Source organism: Tauraco erythrolophus, chromosome 6 (assembly GCF_009769465.1).
Source record: "Tauraco erythrolophus isolate bTauEry1 chromosome 6, bTauEry1.pri, whole genome shotgun sequence".
Lineage (NCBI taxonomy): Eukaryota > Metazoa > Chordata > Aves > Musophagiformes > Musophagidae > Tauraco > Tauraco erythrolophus.
The window spans coordinates 62,133,884-62,154,215 of NC_141470.1; the positions used below are offsets into that span (position 1 = coordinate 62,133,884).

The following is a 20,332-nucleotide window of genomic DNA, read 5'->3' on the forward strand; positions in this document are numbered from 1 at the left end:
CCTGACTCCACAGTTACTTTCAAAGTCAACATGAGACTGCACTGCATATGTCATACAAGTTTTCCTCATGGTTACCTTCTGAATTCCTGCATTAACAGATGATCCACCAGGACATTCTCCACGTTTTCAAATATGAACTGGAAGTATTGACTGCTAGGTTATGGTGTGGTTGCCTTTTGCCTGCATTTTGTACCATCATGGAGGAGAATGGCCAAAACAATACTGGCTTTCATGGACTTTCATAGTTGAACCTGGACCTACTAGACTTCTCGGAGTTGTCACACTGCTCCTGATCTGTGTAACGGGTTTTTAGCTTTCAGCTATATGCTAGAATACAGCTGATTGGGAAGCAGCTTGGCTCGATGTGCATAGTTGATTCTCCTCACTGGAGCAAAAGAAAACTGAGCAGTTGTTGAGGCCTGTTCTGGAAAAGAAAAATGAGAAAAGGCCTTAGTGTTTGTTAGATGGAGGGAGGGACGAGTTCTTGCAACAGCTTGTTTCCTTTGCTGTCAGGTGTATCTTACTAACAAGACCCTTTCTTTTATAGCAAATTATGAAGGACAGGTGGATCAATGCAGGGCATGAGGAGGATGAACTTAAACCTTTTGTTGAACCAGAACTAGACATCTCGGACCAGAAAAGAATAGGTAATTGAGTGTTTTTCAGAGTGTGCTACTATTTGCACGATGTGGGTGTGTTTAGTTTTTTTATTTATTTCCTCTACCACTCTTATCTGTTTGCTATTTGGAAAAAGTAATCTTCTAATATCGATATTTTGTCAGGCTTATGTTCTCACACTTAATTGTTTTGTATAATTCTTAATGTTCTGTTCTTTCTCTTGAACTTAAAACACTCAGCCAGCCTAAACATCAGAATGTTTGTGTTACTTACAGAGTGTGTGTTTGCTTTTAGATATTATGGTAGGAATGGGATATTCTCAAGAGGAAATTCAAGAATCCCTTAGTAAAATGAAGTATGATGAAATCACAGCTACATACTTACTGCTAGGAAGAAAATCGTCAGAGGTAAGTACTGTTCTTACAAATGCAAAGAAACCAGAAAGTGTCCTTAGCAGTTAGAAGCAAAAATTAAGTCAGTTAACTATAGGCATTGCATTCCTGCACAGAAGTTCATTACGCTGAAAATCGCATTATTCTAATCATCAGTGTCAGCTGTCCAAATGGTCCTGTTTGTTGTCACCCTGATGTGAGTCAGAAAACTCTTGCCTTTAGGCTCCCCAAAACTGCATTGCTTGCTCAGCAGTTATTCCTCTGAAGGACTTTGTATGCTAGTTATGGTCCTATCTAGTCTAGGAGCTTAATCATGAATGTGGCAGCTGTAAATATTTTAGGAGAATCAAGGAGCAGGACAATTGACCTGAGAAAGTTCTTGCCTTGTAGATTACCTTTCCATATGATGCTGAGAGGGCTCCGCATCAGTAAGCTGCTCTTGATTCCTCTGCTGGAGGAGTTGGTGTGGTGGCTTCTACTAAATGTATCCTGTAACTTCCTGTTAAAATCTTAGAGAACTCTGAGAGGGGTGTACTAAAAGCAGAGGTGGATTTTCTTTTTCTGATTGTCCTTTGAGGAGCTGAAGATTCCACTGAGCTTGTCCTAAGACAGTTGCACAAGAATCTGAGAGAAGTTCGGGTCTCTAAGCAGCTTCTTTGCTGTCACAAAATTTCCTGTGTACCAGAGCCGTTTTCCTTCTGCCTCCCTGTAACTGCTCCCATAATGTGACAGATGTTTAATTCGTTTTGTCTGAACTCCTTGTTTTAATACTCTCATTTGTATTGTAGTTGGATGCAAGTGATTCAAGCTCCAGCAGCAATCTTTCACTTGCCAAAGTTAGGCCAAGTAGTGATCTTAATAATAGCACTGGACAATCTCCTCATCACAAAGTTCAGAGAAGCATATCTTCTAGCCAGAAACAGCGGCGGTACAGTGATCACGGTGAGCAATTCTCATTTTCAGTGTTGCAGAATATAGTGACTTCCATTTCAGTTCAGTTTCTGAATTTGTCCCTATCCCCCAAAGGTAAGGAAGATGACAACAGTGTAGCTCACAGCATGGTGGTTAAATAGGTTTCTGAATTGAATAACTAATGTGGGGTTTTTTAACTGGTTTTGTTATAAAGCCTTCAAAAGCAGCTTCTAGAGGAATGCTGAATTCACCAACTTAATTCTCTTATTCTGCCTTGTGTCATCGTCCCTTGCATTCCTGACTGTGCTGGCAAAGTCTTGTTAACACAGATTGAAGAGAATGTTGCAACCCCCTTTTTTTGTGAAAAGCACAGCACTCCTCCCCCATGCCCTTGTATGCCTGTTGAGCTTTTGTTTTCTTTTGGCACTAGTAGGTCAGCTTGTGTCTAAAACTTGAAGAAATGTCAGTTTGCCAATATTTCTTGTTTCCTGAGGTTAGTGCCACTTGATTGTCCTGGAGGAATTAAATTTCTGAAGATCAGTGACTCAGACAAACTTAGAACTCTTCTGCTTAATGAGCATGCAGGATAGTAGCTTAGGGTTTTCTAAGTATCTTCAACATCTCCCTGCCCAGACACTAACTCATAAAAGGAGTCTCCGTTCAGGTCTACTTTTAAATACCTCAAGTTCACTCAGAGGTTGCTTTCCTTGGGAAGTCTCCTGGGATGTATTGTGTTTTGTGATGCTTTTTAATAGATTTTTTTATATAGGTGGTTTTTATGTGTATATGCATTTTTGTGTGTATACATACACTTTTTGATTAATTGTTGTTAATACACTAACTACGAAGTTGGTGTATCTTGATTTATCCTCTTCTGAGGACGTGTAATTGAGACAGCAAAAAACCACAATCCTGACATCCCCACAGGCTTTTGCCAGTGTCCAGGAACCAATGAAAGCAAGGGGGAGCTTGGAACTGTGAAAGGAGCTGCCTCACTCACAGGTGTTCTAGGCACCCCCTGGGAAGGCTGGCGGCAAACCACCACTGCTTCTGGGCTTTTCCAGAAGTGCAGTCTGCTGGCCATTAGTGCCGCTGGTGATCCAGGGTTGTGTCACCAGGTACCTGTCTCAGGAGCCTGATTTTGTCAGAAATTGGCTTGAACAGCGTGTGCCAGCTTTGAGCTAAGGAAGGATCCTCTGATTTTAATGAGTCAGTTACTTGTTAAGTGTCTTTAAAATGACTCTGAAGGCTTTTCTCTGGCCAAGCGAAATGAGTGCCAGTACTCAAACACTAGAAGACTCCATTAAATTCATAATTCTTTCACAGAAATCAAGTAATACCTTCACCTAATGAATTCAGATAATTGTCTGTTATTATAGCCCTCCTGTCCTTAGCAAGGTAAACAGAAGAGAGTTACATATCTTTGGATTATGATACAAGGGAAAGCCTTACTAGAGTTAACTTGAATATCAAATCTATCAGATTTTATTACAAAATGGGGGGCCTTGCTTCAGGGTGTGGTGTCCGTGTGGTGTCATTGCGTCCCTCCTGTCCCTTCCACCCCTAAAGAGGAAAAAAAAGAAAAGAAACATTTAGAAAGTGTTTTGTTACTCACAGTATTTTATTGTCTTCTGAAACATGCATATTTCAATAATATAAATAATTATCTTTTTGCAACTCTGATTCCCAGTGTTAATTATTTTGATTCTCTTGTGTGTATACGTTTCCATTGTAGTGAAAAGTAGCTACTGAAGAAAACTTCCTTTTCCTGTTTCTGTTGTCTGTTTTTTAAGCTGGACCATCCATCCCCTCAGTAGTGGCATATCCCAAAAGAAGCCAGACTAGTACTACAGACAGTGACCTCAAAGAGGAAGGAATTCAGTCCAGAAAATCCAGCAGTAGTGCTGTTGCAGGAAGAGGAATTGCACCAGCTAGTCCAATGCTTGGAAATGCCAGTAATCCCAATAAAGCTGATATTCCTGAACGTAAGAAAAGTTCAGCTGTTCCTAGTGTAAGTAAAACGCTTATTTATCAAAACCATGAAATGTTTTCGAGGAGTGAAAAAGTGTTAAACCTGCGATTTATCAGTGGTGCTGATTTTACTTCTCATTCATCAAGACTAAATGTACTGTTGCCTTTTTTCCCCTGCATCAATCAGCTACTGAAGTTACCTCTTAATATTCCTGAAGTAGGTCGTAGGTATTAATAATTAGCACTAGTAACTGTTAGTGAACAGGTATAATTTGGGTATTAAAAAATAATTTAAAAAAAAAAAAGAAAAGAAACTGAACCCAAAGACTGCCTCCTGAAATTTCGTATGAGTTTCCTGATATCACCAACTAGTACTCTGTGGCCTCTATACAGAAGAATGAAATCTATTTTTATTATCCTGGTTTATAGTTTCATGTGTATAAGGAGCCACCTAATCTTTGTTCTCAGACTATTCCCAAGTCCTACTTATGTGTATTAAGATTATCAAAGGAATGTAGCTCTAAAAACTGTTCACAGGTGGATTTCAACCTGTATTTAAAAGCAGTGTGCCTGGCTTTTGTCCTTGTGTGCTTCCCCTGCCTGCCCCAAAACCTCAACAACAATAAGAAAGCACACTAAGGTGCGTAACTAGTGAATTTACAGGGTCGAGCAGTAGGCAGTGTGCCCAAAGAAAGAAAATTCTTTTTTGGATTTGACTTTGTGTGCTCTGTGATGCCTCCCTCTGAGGCAAAGTTGGAAATCTATTTTCACATAATAACTCTTGAGTCTTGTAACATTTAATTTCTGAAACTTTGAGATTTTGTACTGAAAAACTTACTACTTTTTAGAAGTGACTTCACATCCTTTATTCAACTTGCAATGGAGTATCTCACAAAGCTGTCATATTTGTTCATAATACTCAGCATCATAGAGAACAGAACTTTCTAAGCTCGCAACTTTTTGATAATCTGAGGCAAAAGTAGTAAAATAAGACTTGTTTTATTTTATTGCCTCTGTATTGTCAGTTGCCTCAGTGGCTGATAGTGACTTGACTGGCAGCTTTCTGCCAGAAATTTCTTGGAAAGACACGCCTTCTACCGTAGCAGCTGTTATTCATGAATGTGAACAAGAGCTCATGATTTTGAGGGACGCTTTTCTGATTTTTGTGGTCCCCTGCCCTTTCCCTGGTTTTTGATCAGTCCAGAAACCATTCAGATTGTTTCTTGTTACGTGACAGTGCTTAGAGGCTGAGTCTCAGAACAGTAGGATGATGGTATCAGTTCTGTCCTACAGTGGACTTCACTCAGTATTGTGTAGTACCTTATTCAAGAGCTTGGCATCACAGTTACAACATACTTTACATTTAGTATCTTTAGTATTTTGATCTGCTGTTCTACACCACTCCTAAATCCTAGGGATTTATTCCAGTAGTTTTATCTCAAATTTCATACTACTGTAGCTGAAATAAAATTTGAGCTCATAACCATAGGATACTTCTCTTTTCTGATTAGCATGCACCTGGTCTTTTACAAACAGTGGTACAAGATGGTGAACATGGAATCAGACGTGTGATGTCACTCAGTTAATGTTTAAGATTGCCTCTGTTATAGCTCTTTGTGTCAGACTGTGCAAACTATTTTCTTCTCTGCCCACTAGAGATTAGTCTTTTGTTTTCTGACTGTTGAGGATGGAGGAAAGCACTGAGTTTTTTTCCAACTCCTGGAACTGATGAGGGAGTTTTATTTCTTACAGTATCAGCATGCATCTAGAAGGGAAAAAAAGGATATTGGAGTTACCGTATTGTCCTGAAGTTGAAAAAAGTTTGAGGTGGAGAGAGTTCACATTCTTCCTGAGCACTTAAGTCCTAAAATCAGAAATATGATGAGAAAATCACTGAAGCGACAGAAAAAATTCTGTTTAAAAACAATTATTACTTTGACAGATACAGTGAAAGTAGTCGAACTGGTCCTCACTGGAGACACTTAGCCAGTTGTGTGCTGCTCTTATTAAATGACAAAGCTTACAAGCATGCACTTAAGGATAAGAGTTGTGCTTGTAGAGCAGATAGCTAAGTCTGGGCTTGGAGTACAGGGCTCCAAGCTGTACTTCTGAAGTTGACGGAGTGTTTAAACTCTTGCAAACTAAATAGTTCTGTAAGCAGAACAAGTGCACATCAAAAAGCTTCAGATTCATTGGGCAAATACCAAATAAATGACGAAAACCTGCTACAGGGGTAGCATAGTTAGTAGCAACTAATAACTCCTTGTTTATTACTCAGAGTTTTGAATTTTTCCTCAATACTTGTAATGAGGCTGCCCCAGAGCCCTTAGTATTGCTTTAAGAAAACTGAAAGAGGAGAATAGATGGTATATTTGGAAAATAATTTAGGACCAAAAACATACTAGTGCTCTTAGGTAAATAGATTGGTTCATTATTGTAAGTCAGAAGCTGATTCTGTCAAAGTTTTTCTTCAGTCCTCACCTTGGCGTCTCTTAATGTGAAGATCACCTGCCTAAGTAGTGGGCACAAGTCTCACTAGGAAAAGAGGACTCCTCCACACCACAAATTGATCCTTTGTGCTGTGATTGGACCTTGTGCGTATGCTTGGAAGTCTCAACATGTGCTTCTGCAGTGTCAACACCTCCTGCAAAATGGTGCCACAAGGATGAACTTATGCTAATCCTAATGCTACAGGTTGTCACTCCATCAAGCACTGTGGTGCTATTGACACCAGTTTCAGGCTTCATGTGCTGTGCACATGTGCAACTTAGTCATGTCCAGACATTAATAGTCTGTAGATTGGCTGAACAAAAAAATCATAGCTGAAGAGCTTCCTTGATGGATCATGGAAGGTTGTACAGTAAAAAGCGTAAAGACCCCAATACCAAAACTGTATTCTTGCTAAAACCGAAATCTGAAAGCTTGAAATGCTTGAATCTCCTCTCGTGACCTCTGAAATCTGAGACAAACAGGAAAAAAAAGTATACTGATCCTTCTGTCTTTGGATTCCAGAAAGAACTGGGAAAGTGCATCTTCAAAGTCCTCTGATTTCAGATATGAATACGAAACTTGTCGACTCCCAAACCTGAAAATGCAGTCTTTAAAGTTTGATCCAGCAGAGATTGCTGTCTTGTCTTTCTAGATGTGCAACATCACAGCACACTTTAATGTTATGCGGTGTCTTCTCAAGGGAATCAAATTTTTAATGTTCTAAAGGAGCAGGTGGAAAGAAGGAAGCCACCCATTATTGTGCATATGATCCAACAGAAAAACTGCCAGATACTCTAGGTGCTTCATTCTCTAGTATGCTCAGGAACACAGAAAAAAACAATATGGGGATGTTAATATACAATACTTGTGTACCACTGGTTTGCGAGGGCTCCACAAAGTGTCTTGCACAGCGTGACCTTTCAAGAACATATAAACAAAACTTCATGTTTGGTTCACAGTTTTGTTCCTAGCAAGTTTAGTAAAGAGAGGGGAGTTCGCGTAACAACAAATGTCAGAGGAAGGTGGAAGAATCAATGAGTTTTTTAAAAACAAATAGATTTGAAGAAAAGGGATGCGTAAGGAATAAAGTACAAGAAAAGGGCCAGGAGGACTTCTGCTGAAGCTTAGCACATGCCTTTCCCTAAGGAACAACCAGTGAAGAATACTTGAGAACCCTTGAGACAACTGCATGCATCTTACGATTTAATTAATAGTTCTGCTAATCTAAAATACTTTTGATACTCCTCGTACTTTTTAGCACCAAGAGGTTGCGCAGTTCACTTTTTCATTTGTACTTGTACATTCACGTAAAGATATATAACAGATCAGCAGTCTTTTAAACAGACAAGATGTCTTCATTATTAAATCTGCAGCTCAGAGCTTGAGTTGCTTGAGACTCCCTATATAGCAAATGTTTTGCCTTAAGGCCCTGGAGGAGCTTTTGCAGGTTATTGAGAATACTCTAACAGTTTTATTTCAGGTTCGGAAACAAAAAAGGTTTGGCTACTCTCCTTTTGTGCTTGAACTAGTTTTTCCTTCCTTTGGTTTTTTTTTTTAATCCTTCTTCCCATGATTCTCTACTGTGACCATTTATGTGAAACCTTTTCTTAATGCTATTTTAAAAATCCACTGAATTTCCCTTGTCTATCATAGCAGTAATTCTTCAAAGAACTCCAAAAGGTTAGTTGAGCATGAAGTCCCCTGCCTGAGTCTTAGTGGCCATCCTTACTCAACATGTGCTTATCCAGGTGCTGACCGGTCATTCCCTTAAGCTAGCCTCCTCCAAGACTTTCCCCAGCAGTGGTGTTTAAAGTTCATAGCCTATTTTGCTTCCTGCTTTGCCCCGTGATCCTTTTCTTTAAAGACAATTTTAAAAGATTTTTTCCACTTTCCAACCATATACAGTATCCTGTGTTATGTTCTTGGGGTGGGGAGGAAAAAATGTAAGGCTTGCCGGCTTTTACTTCCTCTACAACCTGGGGGTGCATGTTTATCTGGACCACCATGCTGTTCCTACAGTAATTGCATCTAACATTTTATAATTCTGTTATCTGTGAATTACCTAGCTTCTCAGTCGTTCCTGGAAAATTGACCGCCAACTTGGGCATATCTCCACCCTCTTTCTCTGTAAAGACAGAGGCAAAGTAATTCTATTTCTTTTCTCCCCTCTAAAGTAAGGTCTGTAGTTTAAGTTCCCCTGGTTCTCTTGTCCTCAATGTGTTATGCTTGTATTTAAATGTATATTTTTAAGAATGTCTTACTAAAATTCTCTGCAATTTGTCTCTTTAATTTGACTTATTCTTCCCTGTTTATAAAACTTGTCTAGTGTTTTATAGTATTTTAATATTTAAAAGTTCATGTTTACCTTCCCACTGAATTTTACCACATTTGTTTCTTAAGTCTTTGCTTTTTGTATTTTGTTTAAGGGTATAATTTTAACTTAAAGGAAAATTCTACAATCTACGAGTGGTAAAGTATTTAAAAAATAAAGACATAGGCTATCCAGATGTAGATGAATGCTATACATGCTCAGAATTTGTAATTCAGAACATTGGTAATTAAAAACTTTAAGCGATATTAATTTTGAGCCATCAACATGAATTACAAGAACAACTTGTTAGAATTATTTTTTCTGATTGCATTATTCCTTAAAAATACTGAAAAGTGTTTGTATATTAACTTATTTAATTATCATAAGTTTTACATCTGTGTAGAAATAGCATTAAGTAAAACAGCCTTCAACTATATGTAGACTTAACCCCAGAAAAGGCTTTTGTGGGGAGTAACAAGCCTGTGTTTTTTTAATTGTAGAATAATACTGCCCCTGGAGCAATGACACGGCGCAACACATACGTTTGTAGTGAAAGAACCACTGCTGATAGGCATTCAGTGATACAAAATGGCAAGGAGAACAGGTATATGAAATATCTTCCTGTGGTGTATATCCCTTGTCTTCACGTTTCAAAAAAAGTGTAATGCCTAACTTAAGAATCAGTAATACTGTAATGTAATTCTTAACGGAAGGTGAGTACAGATCTTTGGTTATGGAGCACCTGTAAGTATGTTGGTTTTTTATTTTCTGTACTTAATTCATACAGTCTTTATACTTAGAATGTAAAAGGAAGTTCCTAATTTATGGTTAAATACATGTCGTATTTGTACAACCTTCATCTTAAATCAGTTGACTGCTGTGGCCAAACAACATATGCTTGCAGAAGAGTCTTGTTTAGTTTCAGACTACTGCTTGGCCTGTTCTCTTTTGAAGTTTCATTCTAAACTGTACTTGGTTGGGATTGTTTGGAATACTGGGGGGGTTTTTCCTACAGAGTCTCAGGGAGAAAGTTAATTTTTTTCTGAGCGAAGGTGAAACAGTGATAGGCCATTGTCTTGGAATAATAATGTTCCTTACTGATATTCGTGTAGTCTAATTGCTTCCCAGTATTTACAGAATTTGTCTTGAGAAAGGAAGCACTGATAACTCCATATTCTGATTGAAAATAGTCAGAGAAATAACAGGTTTCCTCTTACTTTACTGAATGGAAACTTGACGGGAGCATGCAGTGGAATTGGAGTTAACCAGTTCATGTGTTAGCACCATAGCCACATCTAGTGCCATCCTTCCCTACGTACCAAAGACTGAGGAGAGCTGTAGAAGATGAATGTCATAGTGAATGTAGATGTTAGGTATAGCGTACCACTTGTGAAGAATACCACCAAATTTCCTGGCTGGCTAAGGTATTTTAAGTTCCAACCAACTGTTCTTCACAGAATTTTACTTGTCTCAGAAGTTGGTAACAATTAAATAGTTGACGTTGCCAGGAGAGTGCCCAGAAAGCTAGTACTTAATAAAAATGCTTAAGATTGGAGGAATGTGTATCTCTCTCCTACTCTTCTGAATTTTCTATGCTCTTTCCTAATTTTATGGTATATTGTAAAGGGTGGGAAGAAAATACTTTTCTTGTTCATATTGAATTTGGCGAAAGACCTGCCATGTTTTGCACAAAATTCTTCCCCTTCCTTTTGGGAGTTTATAAGGAAGAGTAGTGAAGTTGTGATGTTGAATGGAAAGTCTGTCTGTCCCTCGTTTGACTCCAGGAGCCTAGGGATAAAGAACATGATTTTGACCCTGTCTCTTCCTCCTAGCTTTCCGCAAACTGAAAGTGATAAAGGAAAAAGTCAAGTGTAAGTTTGACGAGTGCCAAAAGTCTAGCTGGCCACTGGGCCTGCAGTCAACTGTCTTATGAAGTACAGCTCAGCTATTTGGTGCTGTCTCTTAGTGTGTCTGTCTCAGCCCTCATTGATTAGTCCTTGTTGATGTTACCAAGTTTGTTTAGATTAAAGCTCACCATCCTTTCTTTAATTTGATATGTTAATAGTGTTTTTCTTTCCAAACTCTCTTTGAAAAATGAATATTTCTGTCCGAAATAGATTTGATCAGATTTGATTTCTTGATTTCTTGATTTAATAACACTTTTGTTCATCTTTAAACTAATATCTTTGCAATATCTTGTCTACATTTTCTTTACTATGCTTTTTAAAGTTGTTAGATGTTGTTTACTAGGAATGCTTGAGATTCAGATGTCCCCTTAATTTAGAAGTGACTTTATACTCCTAAGGAGCCATCTTTGAAGTTATGGGTTTTTTTTTCCCAGCTTTGAGTTTCTCAGCAAACTGCTGTCTTTCTGATTTGTCACGTATGGGCATTAAGCTCAAAGTTAACGTTGAGTAGTACTTGGCAACTCTATTAATTCTGTTTTATATCTGTAATTGGTTATCCTTATGTAATTTACCTTTTATTATCAATATGGTATCCAAACATCATTTTCTTATACTGCAAACTTTAACCCTTTTTGGGTCATTTGAAATGTCTGAGCATTTATATTTTCATTGTCAGGGGAAAAAAAAAAATCTTTATAGCTTTTCTCACATACTTTAGATTACTACTTTCCTTACTCTTTATAGAGGGTTAAAACAAGAAAAGATAATGAGAATGTGTTGCTAATTGTTCTATAATTTGAAAGTTCTCATTGTCTGAAACACTTCAACACTAAACTGCACATTTGCTTTGGCACAGTTTCAGAATTACTGTGATTTGGCACAGAATTCAGAATATACATCTGGATATATTTTCATGCTGTAACTGGGCAAAGGCTTGACTGATCACATGAAATGCAGGGACCTTTTATGCAGGCTAAATAAACATGACTGTTGATGGGACTGGCTCTTCAGAAGGAATTCTGCCTGCCTTCAGGTGTTTCTATAATATCTGTAATATTATTGTATTCTCAACTTGGCAGAAGGTAACTTTAGAAACTTGTATCGGTTTTTCTTTTCTGAAGCAAGATCTGAAGTAGAACCTGGGCTTTGTATAAATCCAAGGTTTTGTTAATGCTGACTGTGCTTTTGAAATGTCTGTTGGTGGCAAATGTTAAAGGCAAGAGTCATTACCATAGATTATTTGTTACACATTGGATTTTTGATTTTCCACAGCCAATCAGATACTGACTTGTGACTCAGTGAAAACTTGGGAGACTTGCTTTAAGAGGCAAGATGCGCACATTTAAAGTCTCTGTTCTTTCGGGAGAGAAAGTGTTAAAATATTGCTTATCTTGCACATTGAATTCTGAGACACTATTTCTGAAAGTATGGTAACTTTGAAGAACTGATAGTCAGCTAGTGGACTTGATGTTGGAGAAAGTAGTCTTGAAGACCCCATTCCAGACTGGTAGAAGCAAAGGGTTTTTTAAGTCTCACAGCCCTTAACACATTGTATGGCTGACACAGGCATTCTGCTGGAGATAACTCTCTTGGCTTTCCTCCAAAGTCTGAGCATTAATTAACACACTTGGGGACTCCTGAAACACTCTTTATAATGATAGGCAATTGCTTTAAATCATTTGTAACACAAATGACTTACCACAGCCTCAGATTTTTAATAAGCCTTGGCACTAATTGGTGAATGTTAGCTCACTGTTTCTGTGTTCCCAGGCTAGTAATCCAAGGAAGCTGATTTCTAGCAAAGCTTCAGAGGAAGAGATAGAAGTGCTTTAAAACGTGCTCTGGTACCTTATTGATACCTTTAGCTGTCATGTTTTGAGGCAGGTGACTAAATAAAACTTGGGTCTAATGTGTTGTAAAGCTAGATTCTTTCTCCTTTATCTTTTGCAGCAAATTGAGAGGAAAGGAGCTAGAAGTACTTGAGAGGCTAGTGACCAATTAGTTGGGGATTACTTGACTTCACGGTATTGCTTTTGAGATGAATGTTCATTTCCTTACAATTTCTTAATACCCTGGGGTAATGTCAAAGCTGGGCTGTGTGGCAGGCTTCGTTGTAGCAGTGCTTGTAGTGCATCCTGCTGGATTCAACGTTGTAAAGAGATGTGTGCATGACTCAGATGAAGTTTTCTAGATTCTGAAAAGTTCATAACAAAACAAAAAGTAGATTTTGCTAACCGTTCTAGCCAGCGGTTCTGATGTCTCAGCTGGGAGGTGTTTTCTACTAGTGGTTTGGGAGCTAAGCCTGAGAAGTGGGTCGGCTAATACTTGTAGCTGGACTAACATTCTCCTCTCCAAGGTCTGACATACTAGAATGAGGTAAAAACAAGAAGTGAATTTCAGTGTATGTAACCATGAAGTAACCTGAAGTCAACATGCAGCGTCATGAAACTGTCACTGATGATGACTGATTTTTTTTTTAACCTCAAATAATATATCTGAATTACAATTGCCTGACTTTTAAAGCAAAGAAACCATTACAATTGTCTGACCTTTAAAGCAAATTTTAAAGATGAATGATATGCGATGGTATAGCCTGAAAGGCTGTATGCATCTTGCAGCCTCTCAGTTTTCTCCCATCCTTACCATCACTACATAATATGAAGTCTGCAAAGAGTATTCTGGCCCAAAGAAAGAAAAAGCTTTCATGCTCCTATTTTAACATATTATACATCTGGCAGCTTACTGGCCATTCTGCTAAGACAGCACTGTAGACCTTCCTTCAAAGCCTGAATGGTCATTTTGAGAATTTAAGGTTTGTGGCCAAGCAATGAGGGATGCTCTTCAACAGTCATACTTCTTCCTTCAGAAAACACCAAGTGTTATTCATTGCCTCCTATATGTACAGGTTGATTAATAGTAGCCTTTTTGTTTGGGCTTTTTTGGACTGTTTAAAGATCATGATATTGTTGATTTCGATTGTGCCTGTGAAGTCCCTGTTATCAGACGTAGATCAAGATTTGACAGCTTGCCCAACTTAACATTGATTTAACATGGATACATTCTGAAAACAAAATATTTCACTGCAGTAATGGAGCAATCATCAGGCTTTTGGAACATGCACTTGGTGGGTTTTTTAATGCATTTTTTAATGTTAAGATCAATATGAGTTACATCAGGATACTTTTTAAGGCGAGTGTAGGGTAGTTACTGCTGTTTACGTAGAAGAGGGCTGTTAGAGTTCGTGTTCTTTGATAAATCAGTTAATAGAAGGAAAAGTTTGCTTTTTTCTATGCAGTAGTTTGTTGTTGGTCCATCATGCTCTTCTTTCTGCCTCTGCCTGAACCCAAACCCCCTCACAGCCTGACAGAAATGTTCGCTTACGCAGCTAGCCCTGCTTCAGTTTGTACTACATCCTTCTCCAGTGTTCGGCTGCGACATCAGAAGTCGATGTCCATGTCAGCCTCTGTGCACACGAAGATGATGTTGCCTCCAATAGACAATGGCGCAGATAACTTCAGGCCTATGTAAGAACCTGAAATCGTTGTGAAACTAACTTATACCCACTGCTTCTTAACTTCGTGCTGTGGAATTTTAGTCCTAGATTGTTCTAGTATATATTACCCACAAGATGTGTGTTTCCTCATTTTTTTTTTAGTCCTGTTTACATTTGTCTTGTGGTGTGTCAGGCTGTCTGTGACATAATCCTGCAATAATGAACCGTATTTTTTTCGTAGTGTTAGGAGTATTGGACATTCCCTATTGTCAAAGTTTATGGGAGACTTTTAATTGTGTATCCTGAAGGACTTCTACTTGGAGTGGTTCACTTGTAGATAATTTTGTGTAGGATACTTTCAAATTAGCAAGATTTTCAAAGATGTATGTAGAGAATGTGGAGGGAGAGACACTAAAATTACCTATTGCTTCTCTTTCCTGGGAGGAAACTTTACTCATCTATTCTTCTATTAGTCTTCGTAGTGTAACGTGGTATGCCTAGTTTATCGGGTCTTTTCCAGGATACTCCTGTTGCATTTTTCTGCCTATGTAGGTTTCTGTTTCAGCAGCCTTTTAATCCTAACTTCTTACAAGTTTTGATTCCATACAGTGCTGTAATAATGTTGATATTTCCAACCCTGGCCTATATAAAAGTGTCTGCTTATGCTTTACTGTAGAATGTAGTGTTTTGTGTTTCCTGCAGAACCATTGTGCTTCTGTAAAGAAGTTCTAGCATTTGTTTGTTTGTTTGTTTTCTGCTCTAGCACTATTCCCGATCAAAGAACTCCTGTTGCTTCAACTCACAGCATTAGCAGTGCAACCACACCTGATCGTATTCGTTTCCCCAGAGGAACGGCTAGTCGGAGCACTTTCCATGGCCAGCTCAGAGAGCGACGTACTGCTACCTACAATGGACCGCCAGCCTCTCCCAGTCTGTCCCATGAAGCAACACCACTCTCTCAGACTCGAACCAGGGGTTCCACTAATCTATTTAGTAAACTAACTTCAAAACTAACAAGAAGGTAAGCCTCTTCAAATGGTAACTCAACATTTCCTTTTGTTGGGTAGTAGACATACCTAGTAGTTCATTGCTTAGGTTGTTTTGTCCACATTCTCTGATTAATGGCTTAACAGTTTCTGCACCTTAAAATGCACTGGCTTATGATTTTTTTGTAGTTCTTTTTGGTTACAGAAGCCATTTATTTTTAGTGGTTGAATCAAATTGGATAAAAAGTGATACAGCATGATCTGTGCTGTTTCTTCTGTGCTCTTCATCCTCGTGTCTGAGGTACAAATGCTGCAGGGCTGAAACGTTTCAGTTCAATTCAAAAGCTGCTCACTCCGACTGCGTGATCTATCAGTAGACGGCATAAACTAGGATCCTAGTCTTGATATTTAATGTAGTGTTAGAAGCTCAGGTTGTGTTTTGAAATCATTTAGACTATTCATATTTCCAGAATAATCTTACTGGCAACACACAAATAGAAACATCACAGGTGAAAGGGCAGGGACAGGAGACAAAAGCTTCTTTTGGCAGTAGTGCTAGCATAGGTCATCTTAAAATAATAGCGGTACTATGGCTTCAGTCTAGGCAGGAGTCTGGTCAAACCTTGAAAAACTTACTCCTGTTTGGACCGTTAGTTCATATGCAGATTCTGGTTTTGGTGTGGAGGTGTGTTGATCTAGCCAAAGCCTAGCTTAAGCAGGTGCTGTTGCTGCACTAACAGTTTTCACTCTACATGGACTTCTAGTTTTCACTCTACATGGACTTCTAGTTTTCACTCTACATGGACTTCTAGTTTTCACTCTACATGGACTTCTAGTTTTCACTCTACATGGACTTCTAGTTTTCACTCTACATGGACTTCTAGTTTTCACTCTACATGGACTTCTAGTTTTCAATCCATATATGATTTTAAATTAGTTCCTACAAACCCTAAAATTGAAAACCACCTATTTTCCTTCTTTGTTTAAAACCTGTTGGTTCACATACTGCATACTTCAGACCACTCAGCTTGCGTTTGCAGAAGCGAGAGTTTGTTTATTGTTGGCTTAACATAATCTCCGTGCTTTTGTACTCTCCTTATGAAAATTTTTTGAAAGGTATCATTCTGATTTTGGCCTGCTTGCTTTTGTTTCAGGCTTTTATCACATCAACACCAAGCCATTTCCTTCCTGTCTGTTCTGTGACTATACATGCTGCCTCCTCAGCATCCTCTTCGTATTCTCCTATTCCTACAAAATAATGCTAAGCCAAACTCCAGTTTTTCACAACTGGCTTATTTCAATGTAAAGAGTGAATTTCTTTTAAAATTGCAGTAGTTTTTTCTGTGACAAATGAAAACGTGACAGACTAGCCTCTGGTAAATGTTTTACCCTGCGCAGCGCTCTGCCAGCTGACACTTCCCATTCTTTTTCTGTTGAGAGAGAGAGCGCGATAAAAGATTAATTTGAAATTTTTTTTTTAAGAATTAAGTCATCTGCTTTTTGTCGAGTGAAGTCTTAATCAAAGACATCCTTTTGGCACATCTTTCTTTCTCTACTTTTGTTTGTAATATCCTTACTTAATTTTCCATCTGATGTTCCAAATGTGGATGCTCAAACTGTGAACATGCAAGCTTTTTACTTGGGCTGCTGGATACACGATTTAGCATTGTGTGTCACTCAGTTCTAAAGGCAGTATTCAAACTTCTGTCATTACCTCTGAGTTTCAACTTTTGCAGTGTAGTGTGGTTTTCTTGGAGTTTTTCCCCCACTGCGTTCGACAATAGCTTAAATTCCATCTGGACTTGATTAAATAATGTGCAGTTGTGACACAGTAATGCTGTTGTAGAGGGTTGAGTTTGCACTTGGAGGACTTCTTCACGGTTGGGGCTCTGTTACACTAGGTGCTGTACAAACTACTAAGGAGGTAGATAATCCCATCAAAGGACACAGTTATGTCTCTTCTCTTTAAATACAATTAAAATACCTTAAAACCTGTTAATTCATTCTAGCATTCTCTATAGGGGATCAGAATCCTTTTGATTATTAACTTAATTATGTTCTGGTGTAGGCAATTGTTACAGCTTCTGCCACTAGATTAGCTAAATATTTAAGGTAGTTTTTGGCACAACATGGCTGACCTAATGTTATGAAGGAAGGAAGAAACCTAACTCTGAAGATACTCAAGATCTAATTATAGTAGTTACTGATTTTTGCTTTCCGTTTGAAATACATGAAGAAAATCCAAACATATTTTTTGGTGACCTTGCAGATTGAGTTTTAAAGTATTTTGACACCAGTACGTATTTTAATTCATAATAACTACTGGTGACATATTTCCCAGAAATATTAAGTTTGGAAGTAGCAATGCTAGGAGTTTAACTCTTCAGACCCTAAATCATCTGCCTAATCTCAGAATGTATTGAAGTGTAATTTCATTGTGCGTTTTAAATGAGATCTTTTTGCATGTTTCACTCTAAATGGCTTTTTCAATTTATTTTGTACAAAACCTTTTTGTTAATTATTATTTTGGCTTAATTTCTTTTAGAAACATGTCATTCAGGTTTATCAAAAGGTAGGATTTATTTATATTTAAAAAAAAAGTGGCTCCTGCAATTAACAACAGATTTGGCTTTCTAGCCTTGGTTTTCTGAAAACTAAACTTTCTGCTGAGAACTAAATACCTTCTTTCTTGAGAAGAAAGCATAGAATAAATCCATTAACTCATGATGATACTTAAGAATCTGTGGCACCTGTATAACAAAGATGCTAAGCATGCCTTGTGAATTCTTCTTTCTTTGATAGAGTTGGTAGTACCAAAGTAATTCTGTTCTCTGTACTAATACACTTAGCATGCTTATGTTTGAAGAATGAGGTGTTTGATAACAATGATGAAAGTTTAAACAAAACATAAGGTTACAAGCAAATAAAGGTAAGTGATGCTAAATTTACATTCTCTTTGTTTTATGATATTTCATTAAAAAATCAGTTTGAAGTGTTGTCTGCGGTTGGTATAATAGAAAGCAAACAACGCGGTTGTGAATAACAGTTTTGTATGGAAGACTGAATGAAGATGCAATGGCTGTGTATTTATTTTAAAATGGGATGCATTTGCTGAAGTGAATTGCAGATGAAGTGCAAATAGAGCATTTCACTTATAAATTTTAACATCTATGCAAATTTATTAACAAAAGGGAAAAGCTCAAAAGTCTGATTCACGTTTCAAGCCCGAAGGATTGAATTTAGTTTTCCAGTTTGGGAATGATCGAGCTGCTGTGTATCTTGTTAGTCCATTATGACTTATGAAAGTTGATTGTACAGTTTTGATCCGCAGGTGAATTTTCCAGTAGAATTTTTTAATACTCTGCTTAGTTGTATCATATCTTGGAGCTTCTTAAAGGGTGGTACTTTCAGTTTCCAGCTACTGATCAAAAACAAGGAGACAAGGCCAAAAACCAGACATCTCTTTTAACTTTCAAAATGCAAGACTATGCAGGTGACTGTGATTTGAAGTTTGTCAGGCCATTTCCAGAAAGTACTTAGATTAAGGAGACCTGAGGTATGTAAATTGCTGCTTAAATTTAGGTTCATATTGTACAGTCTGAGTCTAAAGGTACTCCCATGATTAAATGAGTAAATTCCATGCCACAGTAGTAATAATCAGGGCCCTTCCTAACACGACTATGTTTAGAACTGGTGTTGGTTGGGTTGGCTGGCACTGTCACAGCTGACTTGAGAAAAGGAACATGCACCGACTGTTAGTTAAGGAAAGAAACCATCCAACACAGTAGACAGGTGAACCTGAGCAGCAGCAACGGTTTTAACCCAGCGTGCATCCTGAGTTGTGGGGTGCGTGCCGCCTTGTACGAGGGAGCTTTCATCTCCCTGTAGTCATATTCCTTGTAAAACAAAGGGTTGTGATTTGTGCAGCCTCCACCACTGGATTTATATAAGTTTGTTGCTCTGCTGCTCTGAAGAAAGATGAAGAATGCCAATATGAGTATGGTTTTAAACCAGAAGGTTACTGTTCAAATTTGAGACTTTAAAAAGGTATTTTTTTAATCATTTTTGAAAATTTTCCTTTGACTTGAGGCCGGGAATCTTAGACTATTGTGGAAATAGCTGCTACAGCTTCTGTGAATATGTCTTTTGAGTAAGAGATTCGCAAAGTCTTACACCACCTACACAGGACCAGACTGTGCTTTTTAAATTCTGGTTTAAGTGTGCGTGGTGTCCTTCCATAGCTGATCTATATGCAGGTACAAAATTAAATTGAAAATGTTGGGGATTTTGGCAATTTCTTCTTGCTTTATATACTATGAATCTTACCTAAGCTCACTCTCTTTGATACTGAAAGAGCTACCATAACCCAACAGCACATATATATAGTACTGCAACATCATTTTAGGGAACTGAACAAAAGTAGATAATCAGTCACTCCTTTTTAAACTACTGAATTCTAACACTGTACTCGGTACACAGAGGTATAAAAAATATATGTATCTCTTGTGCCATGCACTGTTGTTGCCAATCTGCATATCGTGGAAGTCTTAACTTTTTTTTTCTGACAGCAAAAATCACTTTCTGTGTTCTGAATTTTATTGCAGCATCTTTTCTCCATTTCCATAAATAGGTCTTATTTTAGCATCTTACACTTTTTGCTGGTTTTCCGTATCTTTTTAGACAGTTTTCTTTGTGTTTATTTGGATTTTAACACAAAGTATACAAAGATGTAAAGAACAGAAAACACAGCATAACTCAGGACAGATGTATGGAAACATTCTTATTTTTGAAAGCCTTTCACAAACCATGTAGCAAAAACTGTAAAGGAGATAGTGTATAGGCATTGCGTGACAAATGAGAACATAACTTTTCTATATATTTGTTCCATTCTCAAGACCAAAGAGTGTCTTTGTCCATAAAATTAATTTATGTAAATATACAAGCAAAAGCAGAAAATTTAGAACATAAACCAGGAATTTGCAGTTTCCACAGAAGCGAAGATTGTATTGGCAGTGAGGAGGCCTCAGGGCTGCATCAGTCCCACTGAAACAATACTGGCAGTACAGTAAGTGACTGTTCCCAAAGCACCAGTGCTGGACTGTACAACTGGACCATAACCATGTCCTTCGTGAGGAAGGAGTATCTAGAGAGACTGGCACAATTCTCCAAAGCTTGGCGTGATGGCTGGTTTTTGAGGGTGCATGTCACCAAATGCAGTTCCTGCTGCTGAACGAATGGAAGGAACACTGATG

At 38.0% G+C, this 20,332-nt stretch overlaps 1 protein-coding gene across 18 annotated transcripts in view; it reads left to right on the plus strand.

The window, feature by feature from the left end:
* The window catches only part of MARK3 (microtubule affinity regulating kinase 3), a 64,973-nt gene that overhangs the window by 37,751 nt on the left and 6,890 nt on the right, over positions 1-20,332 (plus strand). For 4 of the 18 annotated variants that reach the window (XM_086612735.1, XM_086612744.1, XM_086612740.1 and 1 more), the window contains 7 exons: positions 548-647; positions 913-1,025; positions 1,799-1,952; positions 3,716-3,933; positions 9,195-9,298; positions 14,858-15,115; positions 17,626-17,652. In XM_086612735.1, coding sequence (XP_086468861.1) covers positions 548-647; positions 913-1,025; positions 1,799-1,952; positions 3,716-3,933; positions 9,195-9,298; positions 14,858-15,115; positions 17,626-17,652 — 974 coding nt within the window. Of the gene's footprint in view, positions 1-547; positions 648-912; positions 1,030-1,798; positions 1,953-3,715; positions 3,934-9,194; positions 9,299-13,960; positions 14,126-14,857; positions 15,116-17,625; positions 17,653-20,332 lie in introns of all 18 variants that reach the window. The other 14 variants (XM_086612736.1, XM_086612737.1, XM_086612741.1 and 11 more) reach the window with 6 other exon arrangements.